General features: G+C 40.1%; 1 protein-coding gene across 11 annotated transcripts in view; it reads left to right on the forward strand.

The window, feature by feature from the left end:
• LOC121642896 (CBL-interacting protein kinase 24-like) overlaps positions 1–23,890 on the forward strand; it is a 62,932-nt gene that overhangs the window by 23,956 nt on the left and 15,086 nt on the right. For 4 of the 11 annotated variants that reach the window (XM_041989947.1, XM_041989949.1, XM_041989953.1 and 1 more), the window contains 4 exons: positions 1,297–1,377; positions 1,491–1,545; positions 2,387–2,575; positions 4,995–5,798. In XM_041989947.1, the coding sequence (XP_041845881.1) occupies positions 1,297–1,377; positions 1,491–1,545; positions 2,387–2,575; positions 4,995–5,798 (1,129 nt within the window). Of the gene's footprint in view, positions 1–1,296; positions 1,378–1,490; positions 1,546–2,386; positions 2,576–4,994; positions 5,799–9,473; positions 9,764–12,189; positions 12,322–21,581; positions 21,652–22,026; positions 22,128–22,253; positions 22,338–22,588; positions 22,651–23,890 lie in introns of those variants that run through there. The other 7 variants (XM_041989946.1, XM_041989950.1, XM_041989943.1 and 4 more) reach the window with 5 other exon arrangements.

A 23,890-nucleotide genomic window follows, 5' to 3' on the forward strand; every position in this document is an offset into this window, starting at 1 on the left:
GTTTTAAAAACTCTGATATTTGTTAAATGTTCCACTTACATAAGGAATGGCAAAATCTTCCTTTTTCTTTTTCTTCTCATCCTTTCTCCCTGTATCACGGCATTTGTGCTAGGAGGCTCTGCACAACAGGGAAGAGGAGCTGAAATAGGGTCATAGTCAACATTTGCTATTGGGTCCTTTTAGTCTTAGAAGAGGGATTACAGTCAGAAATCTGAACATAGTGAGGTATCAAACTTACACACAAATATATCCACTCCAGAAAATCAAAATTTAAAACATTGTTTCTATGATTCAGTTACATCTACACAGTTAAAACATCTCATCAAGTCAATATCTAAACAAGACAAAGAGATGTTACGTAGGCAAGACGCTAGAAAGGAAGTTTGTGCTTGAAATACTCCTGCACAGCTGCACTTATCAAATTAGCATATTTCTTGCAAAAATGAAATGTTTATCATAACAATGTCTATGGTCATGGTTTCCTTTCTGTAAAAAACACAGACAAAACACAAACATGCAGAAGTTTGGTTTCATTGCAAAAGTGAGATGCAGAGAAGCACACATTTATATGAATGTTGTCTGAAAATTAAAAGAATACATAGTTTTAAGAATAAATTGTCCAGATGTAAAAGAACATGTAAAATTTTTTGTACATGTTCCTGGGTCTTCTTACCGTTTTAATAAATGTCAAGCCCGGTTAGTCACAATCTTTAAGAGCAGTGTTCAGGTGTTTCATTGCTTCTCTCTAGCTTTTGCTTTTATGGAGTTGTTGCCTGCCCTAAACCATAAAGGTTCTGAAGACTCCCAGCCAATAGAGAATTGAAAAAGAAGTACTGGTCTGTTTATGTGGATTTCCTGTAGACTCCAGTCTGCAGGCTCCTATTTGCATTTCTTAACTTTGCAGCACTTTGAAGATGGATACCTGCCTTTATTGCTCCTTTATGGTTTAGCCACATTAAAATCAGCCACAGGAGGCCATCTGTCAATTGAAAGGGTGATGGGTAGAACCTGGCTTTTTCTTGAAGTGTACTTGGGCAAACTACTAAACTGCACATTGCCTCCGATTTGCTCATTTGAGTGTGAATGTTTGTTTTAGGGAAGAGCACCAAATAAACATTGCTGTGTGAGTGTGTGTTTGGATGGGTTAATGTCACTTGCATTGTAAAAGTTTTAGAGTAGTCAAAAATACTAGAAAAGCAACATATAAGTACAAATCATTAGTGTTAACATTTGTATTTAAATTGTACTGGACTAACTCATTTGACTAATTAATGTATTTATCTTGTGTCTGCACAGAGGGAAGGACACATCAAATGCAGATTCAAAAAATTATTTGGCACCTGAAGTCTTCACAGGCGAGACCTATAATGCAAAAAGGTAGACACCATCTATCTATCTATCTATCTATCTATCTATCTATCTATCTATCTATCTATCTATCTATCTATCTATCTATCTATCTATGCTAACATAACATTCTTTATTTTTAGTGACATCTGGTCAGTGGGGTGCATACTTTTTAAGCTTTGTACAAAAAAGTCAGCGGTAAGTTATACCTAAATAAACATTTATACTTTTTACTAGTGAAATCCATCATTTAAAATTTTGTTTTATTTGTTTTTGGATGACTATAGAGCTTATGACATTGTTCCTTTAGTAAAGAGATTCAGTGTGGGAATGGAGTTGGATGAAATCTACAATAATATTTAAATTTTATTACAGCATGAAGAAACAATTTGATAAAATACCAATTAAATAAATAATAGCATGAAAAATAGCATAATAATTTTTTTTTTTTTTTTTTTTGCTAGTGATGGAGCTATGAATAAATTATTATTAATTAACAAATATACTTGGTAATTGGATGCTTTTTGCAGAGCTAGAGGGTTGGCCAGGGTGGCCACCTGTGAAATCTGACTGGATATCACAGGTGCCATTGCAGTTGATCAATAGGTCACTGGAGGATGAGGACAGAAATGTTTTCATATACCTACATGGATCAATGTAAAGTTGTCAATGTAAAGGTGTTTTATGTCTCATGTCTCTCTAATGTGACCATAGTCATCACAGCAGTTTATGCGAGTGTGTGTTAGAGAGAGGGACACAATCATTTTCTCTCTTTGTTTATGGACCCCCTGATAAAGTCTTGTCTACCCTATGGCCACCCCATGTATACAAGTTTTGCTCTGCCACTGCTTTTGGCCATTACAGAATATATAACCTGAGGGAAAAATACAGGTCATGCTCTGTCATGGTTTCATACAGAAAAGGCTGACAAAAATAAATAAAAAAACAGTACAGTTACAGTACATGGGTTAATATAAAGTGACAGATAAGTTAATGGCGGTACTTCTAAAGTATTGTTCTCTCTGATTTTCTCCTTTAGTTCTCTGCAGAGACTGCAGTCACACTTAAAAACAAAATAATTAGTGGTGCTTACCCAGCTCTCCCAGAGCACTTCTCACCAGCTCTTTGTCAACTTTTGAATGAAATGCTGCAAAAGGATCCTGAAGCAAGACCAACAGCCAGTGAGATCTTGGCACATCCGATTTTTATTAGTTGCCTCAAAGAAAAGGTATGACATTTCTATACTCTTATAGCAGTTTTCTGAGTGGCTACACAATTATTGTTACGCTAGAATATTCTATTTAATTGATTCTCACAAAATTAATCCAAGATACGTAACTCAGTGTGTTGACATATGTCCCACAACGATGATAAAGTCAAATGTTGCCCTGACCATTTCCACCACACATAAGTCTGATTCTCTGAGCTGGTTTGTTTACTTCCTCATCTGTGGGTCAGTTTCAGCTTTGCATTTGATTATATCTGTTACGCGCGTGTTGTCGGAGGTGCGGACCCACTTGCAGGCAGTCCAGGTAGAAGACAGGTCATGCAGGTGAAAATGAGTTTATTAAACTCAAACTGAGGAGCAGGAAACACACGGTACAGGTGCATGAGCCACACACAAGGATCTGACAAGGCAAAACTGAAAACCAACAGCATTTATAGACAGAGTAACAAGGAGCAGGTGATGTGAATAAGGAATCAAACCAGGTGGAGTAACGAGCTAGGAACAGAAATCAGAGCACATGAGAGGAAAACAGGAAAACAGAACTGGACATAACAAAAACCCAGAAACCCAAACTATAATCAGAACCTAATAAACCAAGAAACACAAAAACCCAGTAACCATAACAGAACCCTAATATCAGTCCTAAGTAATTCTTTATTTCTTTGTTCCTCTGAAACATGAGTAAACTATGTTCTGCAACATTTAAAATCCAGAGAAGATGCTTTTTATGTCGAAAGACACAACAGTAAGCAAGCTAGTTTTCAGATACACAACTAAATAACAGGATTGCTTAGTTTTGGGAATGATGCATCATAGTAAGCCTATTTATAACATTACAGTTTAGGAACAAGATTGGCTTTTACCTAGCTTAAATATTTACATGCTGCATCATGGAGTCCTAATTAGTGATGTGCTGATTGGTGCTGAAATGTCTATATCACCAATACCAGCTTTTTAAGTTCTAAAATCAGTTTTCATATTAGAATACTGATATCTCGGTAATTTGGGATAAATATGCAGTCTTTCACAATCTGGAATACGGTGAAAACTATAATATCAGGATCTTGTCTAAATTATACCCAGTTGGTAGGAACTACTTTTTCTTCCGCCTGCCATAGTCATATGTGAAACAGCAGCGTGCCGATCACTAACTCAGTACTAACTCAGTCCGTAGGAGTCACATGTGGAGCTAAACAACAACAGTGCCGTATGATGTGTGTGGGAAGACATAGAGGTTTTACAGCAATGCCACAAACCCTCTTAAACATCTGAGTCAATCATAACACAAAATATAATCAAATTGTGATGAGGATCAGTCCATCACTAATACACCCCAGAACTGCAGAGTAATCAGACTATTTCTGCAGATGAGAGGATTTAGAGTTGTATTGGACATCTGACGTCTACAGTGTGAAGAGAAATGGTGAGAGTACAGTCCCTTGTGGTGCTCCAGTGCTGCTGACCACTATCTCAGACACACAACCCTTCAGTCTCACAAACTGGTCTGTTTTTAGGTAGTCATGAATCCAGGTCATTGTGGTGGTGTCCACTTGGTATTTATGGAGCTTCTCATATAACAAAGCAGACTAAATTGTGTTAAAAACACTTAAAAAATAGAAAAACTATGCTCCTCAAATTGCTGCCTAATTGGTCCAGATAAGTGTGGGCTCTCTGAAGCAGGGTGATGATGGTGTCTTCAACCACAAGCCCATTATGATAAGAAAACTGTAATAGATCCTGAAAGATGTTCATTTGCTCATTGAGGTGAGCCAATAACAGTCTGTAGTCTTTGGTTCAGATGGTTGGGATTTTTTAGGTACATTAACAAGGCCTGCTGTTTTCCACAGCACACGAGCTCTTATCTGACTTAAACTAATGTTGAGTAAGTGCTATAGAACCCAACATAGTTGTACTGATCAGGTGTTCAGAACCCTGGGGATGACATCTTCATTATCTGCTGCAGGAGACAGACAAGCTAGAGGTGAGGCAGAGGAAATCTCACAGTGTTCTGATATGGAGGGAGATGAGTCAAATTTACTTGAACTTTAAAAAAGAAAAAATATAATAATTTGCTTCTATATTAAAACCCCTAACTCTGTTGGAGAAACCTACAAAGTTCATACCTAAAACTGAAGCATTATTTGTGCCTTCCTTGATTAGTTGGTTCTGTTCTGAGTGCAAATCTTACTGAAGAACTATAATTCTGATCTACACTCAGCATCATTCTTTAGGTTTAAATGAGTGTGATCAAAAATAGGTTTATTGCATGGATGTGAGTAATGGCGTTTGGTCTGCTAATAAACATGTATACACTTTTGATTAATTTTAAATAACAGATTTGTCTTGATTTCTCACTTCTGTTTTTGGAAATATTTTGTGTTTTTTTAATAATATTTTATTTACTTAATTGTTTTTTCAGTGCAAAACAACCGTGGAGGATCTCTACACCAAGCTGAACAATCTGAGGACCCTGGCTGATGGTTTGGAGAATGTTCATGAGGGTACCACCATTGGCAGTCTGACGGGAGGAGTAATTGGAGCAGTGGGTGGGATTACATCCATAGTGGGGCTTATACTGGCCCCTTTCACTTTGGGAGCCTCTCTTATTGTCACTGGAGTTGGTGTGGGAGTAGGTGTACTTGGTGGAGTCACTGCTGGTGCCTCCAACATCACCAAAATGGTCAACCAGTCCTCTGATCGTAAAGCTGTTAACAATCTCATTAAAGAGTTTAAACAGAAGATTAATGCAGTTGTCAGCTGGCTCCAGGAGATTAGTGACAGTTTACAAACCCTCAGCAGCCAGTTTCCACAAACAAGTGACACCGATGGATCTGATGACAATTTAAAAAAAGAAAACCTAACCAGACTTGGCCTTAGGGCAGCAAAGGGCATGGGTGGTATTGCTGAACTCATGCGACTACTTCAAGTGGTAAACATTGGCAAGATTGCTGCACAAGCATCCAGGGCAGTGCGTGTTGCAGAGGCAGCAACAGGTGTACTTTCTGGTTTATTCTTAGCGGTAGATATCTTTTTCATTGCAATGGATGCAAAAGAGATACACGACATAAAACAAGCCAGGGCAGCAGAATCAGGGCTTGAAGAATCAGAGCCACTGAACGACCTTCCACAACAAAAACCTGAAGTCAAATCTGAGATCATGAGATTTGTTAAGTCAGTCAGGGAGGCAGCTGACAACCTCAATGGAGTGTTGGATGAGCTAGAGGGCATGATCTCAGAAACCAAAACCATGCTGGAATTGCAGAATATGGAACTAATGTAACACAAATGTTGGATTTATTTAAACGAGCAACAGATCAGACTATTTATGATTCTTTTACCTGGGGTATTATTCTGTGCAATTAGTTACCTACATTTTTGGGGTTTTTTAAGTGTGCTACAGCTTATTGGGGTTTTCATTATGATGAGAAGTACTGCTGACTTGAACTTTTACACCACAGACATTAATGCAGCAGTGATGGTGTGGGACATTTGGATTTTAGTTTAAATTCTAACAAGCAGGATGGCATATCAAAACAGAAGCTTTTTACTTGAACTATTCATTTTTTTCTTTCCAGATTTAAATTATTTTGTATAATCTACTAATTATGAATTGTACTATGATGATTTTGAGCTTGCAAATATGGCTGTCAGTAATGATTTTTATTAAAGTTAATATCAAAATGGGGATGTGTAATATTTATTTTTGTAAGGGTAGACAATGTATTATTTTGTGATTGTCAGCACTTGGTGTGTGCCTGTTTCTCTTGCTCAGTGTGTCACCTATATATATATATAATGTCTTTAATATAAGTGTGACATAACTGTTCTCACTGATTGGACAATAAAGTCATAAAGTGAGGCAAACATAACTTTGCCGCACCTTGAAGTGGTGCACATGAGCTTGTTGGGGCTCGTCACTACCGCGCTTCTGCAGACACTCAGTGCCAACATGTGTTAGCTGAAGTCAGCAGGTGAAGTGTGCTACAGCAGTTTGTTATATTTTATGCTCTGTTTCGTCTGATTGCCCAGATGGAGGACTATTTTTCTAAATTAAAATAAAGTTAAGTCTGAGAGGCTTTTTAAAGCAACAAGGACATAAGTATTACTTTTACAACCAAGTAACTGATCTTTAGTGGAGCAGGATAGGCACATGGACTTCATATACAAAAAAACCGTTAGACCACAACTGGATTTCAGAACTGTTGCCTCACAGCACGTAATTTTCCTGGTTCGATTCCTCTTCTGTGTTGAGTTTTGTTAAGGTTTTTTCTTTTTTTTTTTTTTTCATTTTTAATCATACAATATGTTTTTGATAGATATTATGTAAACAATAATACTTCCTGTTCATATAATAAGATTTTTGTTGTTATTAAGGAGATGTCTCACTCTTATTCGTGATAATACAGAATCAGGTCAGTGTGTACTAGATAGAAGAGGAACTGTTATGACCCATATCAGGGGCATGACTGGGCCCAACACAAACATACGCTGGGACAGGTGTAAAAGTTAAACACAACGCATTTTATTGACATAAACGTAAACATCAAATAAAACCTGGAACAAAAGATGGTAAAACAAGTGTTGGGGTTAGTGAAACTGCTGAAAAGTATAAACAAAAGTTACATCCAAAACCAAACACAAACACCACCAAGTAAAACGAAAGCGTGTCCATAACTCGGGGTGATAACGAAACAAACCAAAAGGGCAGCAGTTCCAATAAACTAGGTGACCTCCGTCACAAACAAAAGCCTAACCTAGCCAAACGCAAAGAAACCGATAATACAAAGAATAACAAAATGGCAGAACACAAACTAAAAGTGCAGCAAAGCTTAAACCAGAACTGGGTGGATAACAAAGGTGAGTCCAAACTAAACAGACCATAATTAAGTCCCTTAACAGAACATGAACAGCTAGGTGTGACCCTGCTGTAAACACAAAATGGTCTGGCACCAAAAGGACCACCATATAGCACAGCGAAAACCCAGAAAAGCCATGCCTCCATACATCTGCCAACCGAGAGAAAAGGCCGCCCACGCTAAACAGCCTCTCTCATCTAAAGTGAGGGGAAGCAGCCTATGCAGCCTCTTGTCCCTCACGACTGAACACTGCAGCAGCTCTTCATTTCCTGCTTTCCCCCAAGCTGCAGTTTGATTGGTCAAGTGTGGAACCAATCAACGGGGAAGAGACTGGGGTGCAGTTGATCCAGCCACTCAGAACGGACGCCAAGGCCAGGGATTTGCATGAAGAACAAGCCCCAGTTGTCCGTAATGAGTGGCACCCATAACAGGAACAATGTGCAGACAACTGATGACATCAATACTGATAACATATGCAGAGACCTACAGCTCTAGTGCTATAAACCCATAACTGATCAATAATTAGCTAAAGAAAGTGCTATAAATTATGTGACCGATAGGAGTATAATGCTGGCTATAATATTCTTGGAGTATAAATTTGCAGATGACTTGAAAGGAACTCAGTAATGTCATACTCCTTGGTTGATGAGTGAAATAAAACTCAAAGACAATTTGCTTGGTTTGAGACTTATTTATTTAAGCTTTCTTTGGTAATAATAAATAATTGCCCCCCCCCACACACACACACACAGTTTGCATGTTCTCCCAAAGCATGGCTTCTCTCCAGGGACTCTGGATTCCTCCCAGCATCCACAAAGATGCATGTTAAGTTAACTGGTGATTCCACATTGATTCTAGTGGTGGGTGCGAACATGTATGGTTGTTGCTGCTGCAAACCCCGAGCTCGCAAGGGAAAAGGGGATTGTGAACATTAAACTTACAAATAAATACTTAGTTAAACCTAAACCTAAACCTAAATCATGAACTTCAGGACAACGGGCTGAAAGTCATTGTCCATACATGATATGTTCAAGTCTTGTATATAAATTATGTTTTCATTCTCATCTATGATAGAAGTAAGTTGATTTTTCACACACACCAGTATTACATGATTGTTTCATCTCCCAGTATTTGTGGTTGTTTTGATTAAGATTAAATGAACATGCAGATTAATTTGAAGTTTCATTATTGAAGATTTTATAAAATAGTAACAGAAAAATTACTTTCCTGAGTAACTGCCTTTGCATCTTACCATGGGGGTATTCTATACATAACTAGAGTGAATCAACTGGAGGTGTGAACTAAACCATTTTGCACCTTTTTAAAGGGGTGATATGGCCCCCAGAAAACATCCATTAGTATTGTTAATGCAAAAGTCCACCTCTCAACCCATTCATTCAGCCAGTGGAAAATGTAATATGGCAATAATTCATTATTATTATTATTATTATTATTATTATTAGTAGTAGTAGTAGTAGTAGTAGTAGTAGTAGTAGTATTCTTATTATTATATTACTTTTTTAATGCAAGGGAAAAACCCTGTCCTAAGCAAATGTCTGCTCACCCTGTTTCTAAAGTAATAAAAAGTGTTAATTGTTATTGATTTGTTTTGTTTTGTTGGTTTTTTTTAGGTCTGGGCTCTATTCCTCCCCAGGTAGTGTTGTCCTTTTAAATAGTTGTTGCTTTACTTTTTTTAACCCATTGTGGTCACAACACAATTACTGGCATTACCTTCTACTTATGGATTTGGGTGTAACCCTTTATGATAGGTTCTAGTCAGAACCATCTGAAAAGGTTTCAGTTAAAACCCTTACAAAGGGTTCTAACAGGCACCAATATGGGTTCTCCTGAGGACCGAAGAGCGTTATATGGTTATAGGCAACACCTTTTTTTCTAAGAGTGTATGCTGCAAAGCTACAGTTGCTGCACAGGATGGATTGCTTGAAATTATTTGGCCTAAAAACAGAAAAGGTGCAATCATCCTAGCTAAAGGTGAAATGTGTGGGGGCATTTTATACACAGAAGAGAATGTGGTTACTATGGGCTGGTCATGGCACTCCCAGATCCGGGAGCTGTTAGAACAGCTTGCATATTTTTTATGGTAGGTCAAGGCTGAGTTCTTGTCAACATCCTCAAGACAAGACAAGTTTATTTGTATAGCACATTTCATGTACAAGACACTTCAAAGTGAATTATATAATCATGAGATAATCATCTGCTGCTCTGTTAACTTTCACTTTTGATTGCTACTGTATAAATTCTAACTGGCTTTCATTTTCATACCAGTCTGAAACATTCACTGCTTTGGGACACACAGATATCCAGCACCTGGGTAAGTACAGAGCTTGTTTGTTTCATCATCATCATCAGTATCACACTAAAATGATCCATTTGTTTTATGATAAGCGGATTAAAAAAATCCAGTTTCCATAAAACTGAATAAGAATAAATTGTTAAAATGTAACCAAAAGTTGTCAGTTCTGTTCCTCATTGTTTGCTCTGAAGAAAGACTGATCATGTGATAAAATGATCATTTACAACAGCAGACAACCTGATCTTTGGACATACAATTTCTTTTTAACCCTCTACTTCATGGTATTGTCCACGGGCAACAAACCACACTGCCCCTTTCATTTCTCTGAGGAGCTAAAAATGTGAAGCATCACCGGATATGTCTGTTTCCAATGAAAATAGGGTTGAAGTGCATCAGACCTTTTATTTGTCCTTATTTATCTTCAAGACGTGCACTAGCACCATAGCTCAAAGAAAGTTTCTGCAAAAGCTGGCAGGAGAATTTAGAGCAGAGTTTGTTAAGGAGACTCACAGGAGATTCCTAAAAGGAGGCTGTACCAGTTGTGGAGAAGCTAAAATATAGTATTATTCTTGCATTTGTGTAACTCTTACTTATTTTGGTCATGTTGCCTGTGTGTTCTCTATCACTTCAGGATATTTCACCTCTGTTAATTTCCATTATATTTAAAATTTTTATTCTGCACAGTCTGATTTATAGATTTTATATGTTTCTGTAAAAACATGAGATGACAGTTATTGCTTCATTCTTTGTTTTATGAAACATTTTTGATTATAATTCATTTTAATTTACCTGTATACTTATTAAGATAATTAAGTGAGGTTTAAATGTAGCTTGATCCCTGTTTTAGTAGTCATGGAATCGTAACTCTAGTGTTTGTGGTAGTTTGAAATATAAATATATAGTAAAAAGAAACATTTCTTTATTATTTTTAGACTTATTTTGTCATAACTTGTATATTATTTATTTATTTTATTTACTTATTTTTCTCCAACACTGTACTTTTAGGTCACTTTTGTGAAGAAATATCATTCTACAGTGTTGATAGGTGCTCAGATGCAAATTACTTTTATAACTATAACAGTGACAAACAGTTACAGGAGATTAGACTCAATGACATTTCATAAGTCATAAATATAATGACTGAGAAGTTAGGTAGAGAATATACTTGCTTTTAATTATGTTTCCATGTGTTTATTATGGCTGCCTTGCTTACCTTGTGTTTCTTGAAGCGTTGTTGGTTCATGTTCCCAGAAAATTTCCCCGCAGGTTTAGCAAGATGCTGTTCGCAAGTAACAAGCAGAGGCAGTATAGGGAGTAGGGACCAATTTGACTGGATGTAGGGTCACAGAGTAGTAGAGTGGCAAGTCGTACAAAGAATGGTCACTGGGTGATACCTTCAAAGGTTCTGCTGTTGTACCAGCAATGTACCTCTGGGGACTGTCTTGTATACTATTTAATGTTTTAATGAAAAACAGTTTGAATTGTCTTGTACATGAAATGTGCTATACAAACAAATGTGGCTTTTGCCTTTATTTTGTTGGTCCTTATAAGGCTGCATGGTGTTGTGAAGATTAGCACCGCAGCCTCACAGCAAGAAGGTCACTGATTTGAGTAGTGTCCCTTCTGTGCAGTTTACATGTTCTCCCCAGATCTTGGGTTTTCTTTGGGTACTTCGATTTCCTCCCACAGTCCAAAGACATGCATGTTAGATTAATTGGTCATTTTAAAGTCTCCCTAGAATGAGCGTGAGTGGCTGTTTGTTTTTCTGTGTTGGCCTTGCCATATGCTGACGACCAGTCCAGGGTGTACTCTGCTACTGGTATGCTACTTGTTGGGATAGGCTCCAGCTTCCCCGTGACCCTGAATCAGCAAAAGCGATATAGAAAATAGTTGGTCCTTATAAGGTACAATTTGCAAAGGTACAAATAATTACCCACTGGTAATGGTACAACAGCAGTACCTTTGAGGGTACGACTCCAATGAGGATTTTTTTGTTCCCCTGAGGTACAATGAAATACATTATTTTCCAAGTGTGTGGAGAGCGAGAGTGGTGACAGTGAGGCAGAGTGGACCATTACATTAGGTTTGAGACACAGTTAAGGGATGAAGGGTCAGCCAAGCATCAGTCAGCATAACAATGTGTGTGTAGGTGTGTGTTTATGCACATTCCGTATCTGTGGATAAAGAGAACTTTAGGACACATTTGAAATCATGCTTCCTGTGTTCAGTTAAAGGTAAATCTCAATATGATGATGAGCAGACTGCATTTATTTTATGTTTGTCTGGTTGGAACCATTTTTAGTTTATTTTAGAGGGTTAACAAATGCAAACTAGAAAAACAAACAAAATATGTTCTATAATAATGTAATAAAAATGTGTTTCCTGACTTATATAATAAATGCAATTCAATAACTTTTTGCTTGTTTTTAACCTTTTGTTGTCAGGATATAAAGATGGGGAACAAACAGAGCAAAATACCAGACAAGGACTATGTTATAACAGAAGAACGGGAAAACTTCATTCTGGCCAAAAAGGGTGAAGAAACATTTTTGGTTAAGAAAATCCTACAAACACAGGTAAGTGAAGACTTTAACCTCTAGAGTAAGTTCCGAAAGAAAATTATTCAGTTTTATTTGCTGTCACGAGTCTCAAAATTTTGTTTGTCATATGTAGATCATGTCCTTTGCAACAAAAAAAGAAAAGAAAACAAGAAATTGTGAATATAGTCAGAAATTCAGTGAAACAGGAAATAGGCAGAAATGAAAAACACTTCTCTCATAAAGGTCCTATAACTTCATATTTAATACCTAATAACAGTGATCAGAACAGAAAGACTGCATTCTTCAAAAGTGGGATGTGAGATGCCCATTCATAGACCCACATTCACATAATAATAATAATAATAATAATAATAATACATTATAATAATACATTTTATTTCTTGGCGCCTTTCTGCACCCAAGGTTACCATACACAAAAGGAAAAAAAATAAATAAATAAATTACATAAGAGTTAAAAACAGATTAAAAGACATTGATTGGTCTGCCATGAATGATCTCAAAAGGAGTCAGTCCTTTGTCAGAAGGGGTTATTCTCATATACAGTTTTACTGAGTCCATACTTTCAGGCCAGGGCCTTCCAGTCTCTTCCATGCATTTCTTAAGTCTCGTTCGACTAAACCCTGCACTTTGGTGATGATATGCACAATGATTTTTTAAAGTCATTCTAAAATGTCCTGCCATATCCGAGATTACTTTATTCACAAAGTGTGGCCCATTGTCACTGTAGATTATTTCTGGGATGCCATGGTTGGGTATACTGTAATGTGTTTACATATAGCTTTTGCCACAGTCAGTGCATCAGCGTGCTTAGCTGGGACTATTTCAACCCATTTGGAATAAGCATCAATCATTACCAGACAGTATTTGTGTGGTACACTCTGGTTTAGTTCTTTTCTGTACATGCCTGTCTGTTTGCTGTATGACCAACTGTCTTCATCAGGAGGGCTATAATCAGTAGCTTCACTTCTTCTTTTTAGAACTGTGCCTGACCCCTTCCACTCACTGTCTTGTGGTTTGCACAACGACATGTGTGGAACAGTTCCTGTTTCTCAGAACAAGCTCAGCACTGTTGGGGGAAGGGAAACTGTTGCAGCTGCAAATGAGCTTTTGTCTGAATACAAATGAAGAAGCTACACGCTAATTGCAGGCTGAGTCAACAACTCTTCTTGGTATCTATCTGGCTGATGAGTATACCACATTGTGACATGAAGCTGGTCTGCAGGTATCTGATCTTGTGGACATGACACTGCTCTTTCTATCAGAGGTTGGGTTTTAAGCTGTTGCTGATATGGGCCTTTCTCTTCAGTATCATATGGGATGCCACTGTGTATTTTGAATTCTTTTTCAAAGCGCATGCGGAAATCATCCACATTCTCATTTGGCTTCTGTTTTATTGCTGCTAGGTGGCTGTAGTTGGCCATTTTCTTAAAGGTAGTACGCACTTGGCCAAAAAGGGCGTCTAGTTGAGTTTTGTAGGTTCCTGTTAAGGTTCCATCAGCTGGGTAGGGGAAAACTGCTTCTACTACATCTCTGCCTGTATAAACTCCTCTCACTCTGCCCCAGTCTTTCCCCAGGGAGGACATCATCTTCTCATCTTCTCCTGCCTCGTGAGCATTTAGTCTATAGGAGTGTAATGTCAGTTATGTCCTGGACCCAGTCATCAGGATTCTCACGAGGTGGGGTCACACCTGCTACTGCTTTAGCAGCTTCTTCAAGTGTCCAAGGACAGAACACATACATGTGTCTGTCTGCAGTGTCAGGGTTGGGATTAGCAACCCGAGCTGTTGGGCCTAGTGTGGGTGGGTCAATTGGTGGTGGATCAGTAAGGGATGCAAGTGGGGACGAGGTCAGGGTCACAGTAGGTGGTGGTCCGCTTCTCCTAAGAGTGCCCCGGGTGGCTGAGGCAGCCACTCAGGTTGAGGTTATCAACATCGCGATGGGGAGAGACAGTGGTTCAGCACTCAGAGAGTATCTGATGTCAACTCCGAAGTCGCAACCCCAACGCAGCCTTTTTATTGAGCAGATTATGCAAATCACATGAACCAGTAGTGCAAGCAAGTCAGAATGGAAAAACACAGCATTCATCATTTCATAGCCTTTATCATGAAGAGCAGTTGTAGCCACATTCTGTTGTCTGCAGAGCTTAAAAGAGGAATTTTAAGATGTCAACACCTCTGCTTACTTTAACAGTAGTCAATGCAGGATCTGACAAGACTGTGGATAAGGATGGCAGCAGCAAGCGGAGTGAGTGATGAGCGCAGATGGTTGATATTACGAAGGTGGAAGTAAGCAGACCGAGTAGTGCTATTAATGTGGGCTTGAAAAGATAGGGTGCTGTCGAGAATGACGAGACTCTTGACCTGAGGGAAGGGGAAAATGGTAGAACTGTCAATTTTGATGGAGGAACTGTGAGACTTGGTTAGAGTGGAGGGCGTGCCGACAAGTAGAACCTCAGTTTTACTGCTGTTGTTGAGTTTGAGAAAATTGGAGGAGAACCATGCTTTGATTTCCTGGAGACAGTCAGAGAGAGAGGAAGGTGGAAGAGAGTACAGTTTGGAGATGTAGAGCTGGGTGTTGTCTGCATAGGAATGGAAGTTGATATTATATTTACAAAAAATGTAGCCAAGGGGGAGAAGATAAGTGATGAACAATAGGGGGCCTAGGACTGATCCCTGGGGTACACCGGCCGAGACGGGGAGTGACTCGGAAGGTAGGGCCTTGAGTTGAATAAACTTCGTGCGGTTGGAGAGATACAAGGAAAACCAAGTGAGAGATGTATGAGAAACACCAAGGGTTGCCAGTCTATTTAGGAGGATGTGTGAGATGGTGTTGAATGCTGCACTGAGATCTAAGAGGATAAGGATTGTGAGTCAGCTGCCATCAGCAAGTCATAAGGGATTTTTAACAGAGCAGATTCTGTACTGTGAAAACGACGGAAGCCAGACTGGAATTGTTCATTAAGGTTATTATTAGTGATGTGTTTGTGGAGCTGAGAGGCAAAAACCTTTTCAAGAATTTTGGAGAGGAAGGGAAGATTAGAAATGGGATGAAGATTATTGAAGTCAGACAGATCCGCACCAGGTTTTTTGATGATCAGAGTGACAGCAGCAGTCTTGAAGACTAGTGGAACATATCCGGTGTTGAGGGAGGAATGAATGATGGCAGTGATGTGAGGAACCAGTGAAGGGAGACATGCTTTGACTAGGACTGTAGGGAAAAGGTCAAATAGGCAGGTGGAAGGTTTGGATTTCTGAATCAGTTCAGAAATATCAGATGGGGATGGAAGAGTGAAATCTGAGAACGGGTGTGGGATAGAAAGAAATGGAGGAAGAGGGTCTGCGACGGAGACAGTAGCTCCTCCAGTGGCAAGCTATTGATGGATATTTGAGATTTTTAGGTAAAGAAGGACAAAATGGAATTGCAGAAGTCAGCTGAGTAAAGATGAGGAGGGACATGTCCAGAGGTTTTGTGATATTATTGAACAGTGAAAAGAGAGATTTAGAATTTCCTTCATTAGAACAGATTAAGCCTGAATGGTATGTGGATTTTGCTGAAGCAATACAGTTCTTATATAGAAGAATGTGGCTATTGTACATGTCCTTATGTCCATTTCTTGGCAAGGCGTTCAAGCCAGCGTCCTTGGCTTTAAGTCGGCGCAGGGCGAAGTGAACCATGGAGCAAAGCAGGAGAAAGAAACACATCTGTGTTTCAGTGGAGCAAAGATGTTAAGAAGGTTGTTGAGGTTATCATTGTAGTGAGAAACTAAATTTTCAGGAGTGGAAAAATTATTTATGGCAGAAGACAGTGTGTCGAGATTGATATCCTTGATTTTCCTGAAGAAAATGAAACAGGGAGGGTGGGTTTTTATAAAGAGAAACACTTAATTTGAGATTTGAGATTAATTTATGATCGGAGAAGGGAATGTGATGGGCTATAGAATCAGTAGGAATTATACCAAAGCAGCAAACCAAGTCCAGAATATGATTTTTGGAGTGAGAAATTTATACATTGTTGTAGTCCAAAACTGACAGGAAAAAAAGACAGGATCCAAAGTCTCTGGAAAGAGGATTATTATCAGATTTGGAGAGAGTGAGGATAGATGAGCCAGAAGAGTCGCAAAGTCATTAAAAAAAAAAGTCATTCAAAAAGTCCTTATTAGGTTTAGGTGGTCGGTACACAATACATAGAATAATGGGAGTTGAACCAGAAAGTTGTGAGGCCATATATTCAAATTAATTAAGCGCCAGAGCCTCAAACGGCTTTAATTGCCACTGCTGGCAGAGAATCATAGCGAGACCACCCCCTCTACTGGAGGTTTAGACATGTAAACAAACTCAGGTGAAGCGGATGCATTGAGATTAATCAAGTCATTGGGCTGTTGCCACGTTTCAGTTAAACAGAGAAAATCCAACTTACAGTCCGAAATGAGATCCTGGACGAGATCCCCCTTGTGCATAAGAGAACAGATGTTGAGCAGACCAAAGTTGAGTGTGGTGACGGGGTTAGCCGACCTAGCCAGGCAGGCTAACACAGCATGATCAGCGGCATGGCATTTTCCTGGGATTCACCCCATGCTGACGGAGTCAAGGAGAACAGGAGTGGTGGGGTTGGCCCACAAAGCCAGCGACAGGTACAAGGCAGACATCAGGAGGATCCAGGGAATGCCAGGGCACCGCGTAGGAACCAGATCCCAGTTGGGAAAACACGAGAAGCGAGCCAGGGATGCCTTCAGCCTCACCAGATGACCACCGTGTTTGTCGCATTTGTGGGGGCATTTCTGCAGTGGGAGGGGGGGTGACGCCCTGAACAGGTAAACCAGAATGCCCGATAGCAACGGGGGGAGAGTTGTACGATGGCTATAGCTGAACTTTAATGGAACTACAGCATTGTACTGAAATTCTAGAAGAAACTGCCGATTATACATCAGCAGAGATTCCGAAAGTTGGGAGCCCAGGCATAAAATCAGCAAAAACACAAACCAAAGGGAGAGCAACTGACGAGCAGCCACATACACCGGCGCTATCTTTCCCATCTTTTCTTAGCACACTACTAGTTTATCCATAGCAGAGCTGCTGGTTTGAACCAAAGACAGAGCCTCAGTTTCCTGTGTCAATACACTGGAGAGAGGACGAATAAATAATTCAGTCCAAACCACTCTTCTTTCTCTTTGTCTCGGGATATTGTAATTTTTTCAGTGGCCAAGGCAAAGCCCTCAGTACAAAGTCTTTGAAGCCCACCATGTCCCAAAACCAGGAAGACTTGAGTGAGCAGGTGAACTCAGAAGTGCAGATTGTAAGTCCATAGCTGTTTGTTCTTTGAGGATCGTCTTTTTCTAAGGCTATGTCCACATGGCACTGAAGTCAGTTCAGGTGTGAAAAAGGTGGCAAAAACTAGGAGAAAGGCTTCAACATCCCCACGACACTGCTGTAGTACATACTACAAGGCTGTGGGGGGTGCTAAAGAGTAACACTCCAAAGCTAGAGCAAAACAACGCATGCGCTGATAAAGGATCAACTTTTGTTGAACTCTGGCGGACGGCCAGGGGGCTGCACGGACTGGAGCTGGACCTCCAGAAAACAGTGCACACTATAACTGGATCTTTAGCAGGAGCACAGACTGAATCAATGGAAGACTAACAAACATTAATATGTTGTCTGGTGGACGACTGGGCAGTCGCTTTAACAGGGACTGAGTCTCTGGTGGGTGACCAGGACGTCATACAGACAGGAGCTGAGTCTCTGGAGGACGACCAGGAGGTTGCACAGACAGGAGCTGAGTCACTGGGATTCGGCCAGAAAACCAAGCCGAAAGATGCTGAATCTCTGGAAGATGCGGAGACTGGAGTGAAATCTCTGGAAGACAAACAGAGGTTAACAAGATGTCTGGAAAGCGACCAGGAGGTCGCACAGACAGGAGCTTAGTCTCTAGGGGGTTGTGTAACATCCATATTATGGCGTGCCCAGGTGCCAGAGGCAGAGTAGAAGTGATCTCCTCGGTGGCGTGGGCCACAGGTGGTGCGGAGGAGCGATCTTCTCGGTGGCGTGGGCCACAAGTGGCGGCAAAGGAGTGATCTCCTAGGTGGCGTGGGCCACAGGTGGCGGCAGAGGAGCGATCTCCTTGGAGCCGTGAACCAAGAGCAGGTGAGGAGCGTCTCAACCTGAGACCCCCTCGGAGCCGGGAACCAGAGGCAGGTGAGGAGCGTCTCGACCTGAGACCCCCTCAGGAACCAGAAGAGAGGCATCTCGATCAAGGACCCCCTCAGGAACAAGAATCAGAAGAGAGGCGTCTCGACCAGGGACCCACTCAGGGACAGGAGTCAGAAACAGGAGAGGAGCGTCTCGACCGTAGACCCCCTCAGGAACAGGAACCAGAAGAGAGGCGTCTCGATCAGGGACCCCCTCAGGAACAGGAATCAGAAGAGCGGTGTCTTGACCAGGGACCCCCTCAGGGACAAAAGGCAGAAGCAACATGGATCTGGGCACAGGCAACAGACGCTGAGGAACTGGAGCAGACCTGGGCGCAGGCGTCGGACACTGAGGAGCTGGCAGGACCTGGGCGCAGGCGTCAGACGTTGAGGCACTGGAGCAGACCCGGGAGCTGGCGTGGGGCGCTGAGACACTGGAGCAGACCTGGGAGCTGGTGGCGACACCGGAGACATGGACCTTGGAGCCCGTGGCGTCACCTGTGACATGGACCGTGGAGCCGGTGGCGACACCGGGAACATGGACCTCGAAGCCGGTGGTGACACTGGAGACATGGACTTTGGAGCTGGCGGTGACACTGGAGACGTAGGTTGTGAAGACAGGAGCTCAGTCCAGTGTTCTCTGCAAGAGTGTCAATAAAGGCTTTGACTACCTTGTGCACTGCCAAGATGTCCTCAGACGAAAGGAGGACCACCGGGTCCTGCTCCTGATTGCCTTCTGCTGGGTCCATGGTTGGTCAGATCCTTCTGTTAAATGTGAGGAGGTGAGGACCAAAATGCAGGCAGTTCAGGCAGGAGGCAGAAAGGTGCTGGTATCAGGGTTTATTTCCCAAAAAACTCAGGAACAGGGAACCACATATTACAGGGAAGAAACCATACATAACAGAGATAAACCATAAGGATCTGACAAAGACAACTGAAAATCAAGGGGCATATATACACAGAATGAGCAATGAGGAACAGGTGAAGTGAATGAGAAATCAGACCAGGTGATCTAATGAGCCAAGAACAGAAAACACAGAGCACATGAGGGAAAACAACAAACTGAACTAACATGACAAAACCAGAAACCCAAACAAAGACAAAACCTAACACAAACCAATGAACACACCTAAACCCAGGAACCATGACAACCCTACATGAATGGGGACTCTCCATCCAGCTAAAAGCAAAGAGACCATCCTTCTTTGCCTCCTTCTACATTATGTAACTCGTGTTCTGGAGCTGGCTCTCTCCAATCTCTAAAATCACTTCTTAAATCAGTCTGTTTATTCCATTTGTAACCCCAGTCCCATGTAGCTAATGAATTTAGACGGCCAAAAAGTAGTTGTGTTGTAGTACAGTGGGACAGGGCCTGAGTTCATCTGGCGCAACCTATGATAATATAAAATAATTTGCCGGTGCCTCCAATTGTGTTCTAAGAAGTACACAAGAGTTAGTACTTCCCATTAAAATAAAAGTTCACTGAAACTTGTTTTCACTTTATCCTGAAGTTGGACCATTGGCAATGATACACAGGATTTAGTAAGACAAGAATACTAATTTGTTTTACAATTTTGAACTGGATCTGGAAAATATTAACTGTGTTCACTGTTGACCTTTAAGTTACACAGATCACTCCAAACTCTAACTGGTAAGTACAGCTCACAAATAATCCCTGATAACTTGCATGAAAATGATAGATCAAATGACCAATGATAGATCAAATGACCAGTGAATTCAGAATCCCACAGCCCACACTCACACACTCATTCATTCTGGGCTAAAATAATAAACGTTGTAGGCCCGGAAGATGCTTGTGAGCGTGGAGGCCAGAAACAAATGGCCGGTTCGCTGTCTTGAATCAGCATAAACAAAAGGCACGTGCAAAGCGTTAAGAGTACTCACAAATCGGTACAGTCATAGATGGAGAAGGGGGACAGGGCAAATGGCAGGTTGTAGTTTCAGCGGCAAGGGGGGTGAAGTGCACAGCCACACGTGGCAACGAACCACAGTCAAGTACAGCAGCTATAGCCTTTCCCACGGTCCAGGGCTCTCCCGGTCCTTACTCTCTCCCTCGTATGGCCAATGTCCGGTCCTGAATCACACAGTTCCTCTTAATAAATAAACTATAAGCTAGTCATGGCAAATAACCTACCGAATGTCTTACTCAAATTAGCATTTGCGGACAGCAACACAGAATAAACAGTGTGAAGGTCTACGACCAGGCTAAGCTAACAGTTAGCAGTTTAGCTCGTCTCATGCATATTACAAGTGAACAGCAGCACCAAGCACATTAAAACACATAAATTTACCTCTGGCAGCTTCACAGAGTTCACACACATAGACCACAGGACGACTCTTTGTCAGTCTGGGAAGTTAGGAATTCTTTCAGAATGCGTTTACAGCTTACAGCAGTCCTTCTCGGACACCTATAAAACAGCCTCTGCTATTACCAACGTGTTGTCAACGTAGGTGACGCTAAGTCCCTCCTACCGAAATAAACTGCGGACAGGATTGGTTAAGAATACACATACAAAGCTGAGAGAATAAAAGGATGCTTCACTACCCCACAATAAACGTGGTCTTATGTCATTTGTGCCAACAACCCAATATGAATGCATTTTACAACTAAACCTCTTTTAACTCTGACTTCTAACTGTATGTAACATGACTGTTTTTAACATTGTATAATCCACATTTCCAACATGTTTACACTTCATGAACTACTGTTTATTACACAAACATTTTAATTTGAGTAGGAATGAATGACAAGAATAGCCTTAGGGCTACACATTATATTCTTAAAACTCACGCTGTTAATAGTTTACATTAATACAATCACATTGTTATATGCAGCATAAACCAATCATTATGAATTCTTATGATGTGTACCACTAAAATAATCCTTGTGTCGTAAAATTTGATGTTCAGTCCATAAATAAGGTTCTTGGCTCTGTGGGAGTTTAACAGACCTTTGAGTCTGTGTACATGTGAAAATGTTATGTTTTTGTTAAACAGAGATAACTGTTCATCCATTATACAGTTACGGTGAGCTCTTAATGATCTTAATGCTTGTGGTGTTTTTGAACAGAGTCAAGACATAGAAGTCCTCAAAACAACAAGCCATCCACATATTGTGGACTGCAAGAACTCTTTCACTGGTACGTTTTGACAAACTATCTCAGGTTCATGTTAGACTGAAAGTCTATACACAAAAATGTATGCAATTAAAAGAGATTTGTCACAGATGATGGCCTCTGAATATCTTTAAAAGAAAGCTCAATTTTCTATCAAACATCATTAACATACATGAGTATGTTAATGATGTTTAAAAACTTTCTGAATTACACATTCAAATCATTGTGTTTTTAAACTACGTTTAGCTTGATGTAGAAAATGTGCTATATAAACAAGCGAGATTTGACATTGAGTTAAAGATTAACACAGTCTTTTTGTATTTGTGAGAGGCATTTTTCATACCACACATAATTTTTGTAAACATTGACATTGTTTTCTTTTTCTATGTTGTCACGAAGATAAAACAGAAAACATGTACTATGTAGTGATGGAGTACTGTCAGGGAGGAAACCTTGCAAAAGAGATCCAAGAAATGGAAGAACCTCCACAAGAATCTGAGGTATGTTATTGATCTGCACAACTAATTTTGGGATTAAAATAGATTCAAAATTGTATGATATTTAGTTTGTCATCCCAACTGAGATATGTTTTTGCAATTATAATCATGCTCTAACTTGTTTTCAAGGTACTTAGCAGGATGGCTGAGATCTGCATTGCTCTGCGAACTATTCATGACAAAGGTTTGCTTCACAAAGATCTGACACCAGAGGTACTATAAATACATCACAAACACTGAAAAGACATTATGGAATATCATAAAATGTTGCATCAATTGTTTCCAGACACGACAGTTCTGTAATGGTGTAATATATCATTATTATTTTTAATAATTTGTACATATTTATTTACAATTAGATGTGTTTTTGGAGTGAACATTTTTAAACACTTTTATTTATTTATTTCCTTTTTTAAATAGTTTGTCTTTATGGTATTAATTTATACTTGATTCATTTTCTTTAGAACATTTTCCTCACAGAGTTTGGAATAGTGCGCTTGGGTGGATTTGAGGCTTTCCATCAAAAGTAATGTACAGTTTTTTTATTATTTTATTTTTCTTTGTGTGTGTGCATGTATGTGTGTGTGTGTGTGTGTGTGTGTGTGTGTGTGTGTGTGTGTGTGTGTGTGTGTGTGTGTGTGTGTGTGTGTGTGTGTGTGTGTATGTTTGGTCTTTATTATTTCATCTTTATGACATTTTGTTTTTGATTTTTCTTATCTTGATGTTTTTTTTTTTTGTTTGTTTGTTTTTTTTGTTTGTTTTTTTTTTCCTTACTTGTCCTGACCAGCATTGTAGCAAACAGAATAATGGTCAGGCTGCTGTGTTGTGTCGAACAAATTTGTTCTGCCAAGGGGAGCGTTATGGGGAAAAGGCTCCTCCTGATAATCTAATTTTTTATTTCTTCATTTTCCTTTGTTTCTTCATTAAATACATTGTTTTATCTTATTTATTTGGTATTATGGAATTTATATAATCCTGCTGGAGCTGAATGGGGGGACAAAAAAATGACAGCAATGGAGAGAAGTAAAAGTGGAAAAAAGGAAGAGGAGACAAAGATACATTAGAAAGAGGCAACAACCCTTCAATCCAACCTAACACCAGACAACCAAGTGCTACACCTGTACAGAAACACAACAGAAAATTCCTTACAGCTTTAACAGGTAAACAAAGCTGACAGTCATTAGGAGCTCCTAAAGAATTATCAAGACAACAACAATAAGATGCATCACAACAACAACCAAAGTACCAAAGACACACACATAAAAAAAACCTAAACAAAAATAGCTTGTATATAAACTGAAGAAAGAAAAACCCCTAAAAAGTATTACTTTCCAACATTAAGAATGCATACTAGTTTCCCACACACCCATACTGGTGGGTACTCCTTTCTACAGACATAGGCCCTGATCTATTAACGCTTTGCGTGTACTAAAACAGGTGCAGACGGCTTTGCTCCGCTAAAATCGGCCCAAGCTTATCTATCAAAGCCGCAAACATGGAACTGCGTCAGTTATCCTGGCAAAACTGCGCCGCTCTCCACTTTGCGTTTCTGAAGCTACTGCATATGCATTATGGGCGTTCCGGCCAGAAAGTGCACATTAGTGGGAGGAGACTATGCAAATAAATCTGGTTTGCGCAGCAGTGGGATTCATGTAGCCCGCAAAGAGTTTGCGGTGTTTATGTTTGCTCTAAAAATAGCGTTTCTGAAAAGCAGGTGCTAATTGGCACAACAGTATACGCGCAATGGCTGCAGTAATAATTTTAAG

This window comes from Melanotaenia boesemani, chromosome 7, assembly GCF_017639745.1.
Source record: "Melanotaenia boesemani isolate fMelBoe1 chromosome 7, fMelBoe1.pri, whole genome shotgun sequence".
Classification (NCBI taxonomy): Eukaryota; Metazoa; Chordata; class Actinopteri; order Atheriniformes; family Melanotaeniidae; genus Melanotaenia; species Melanotaenia boesemani.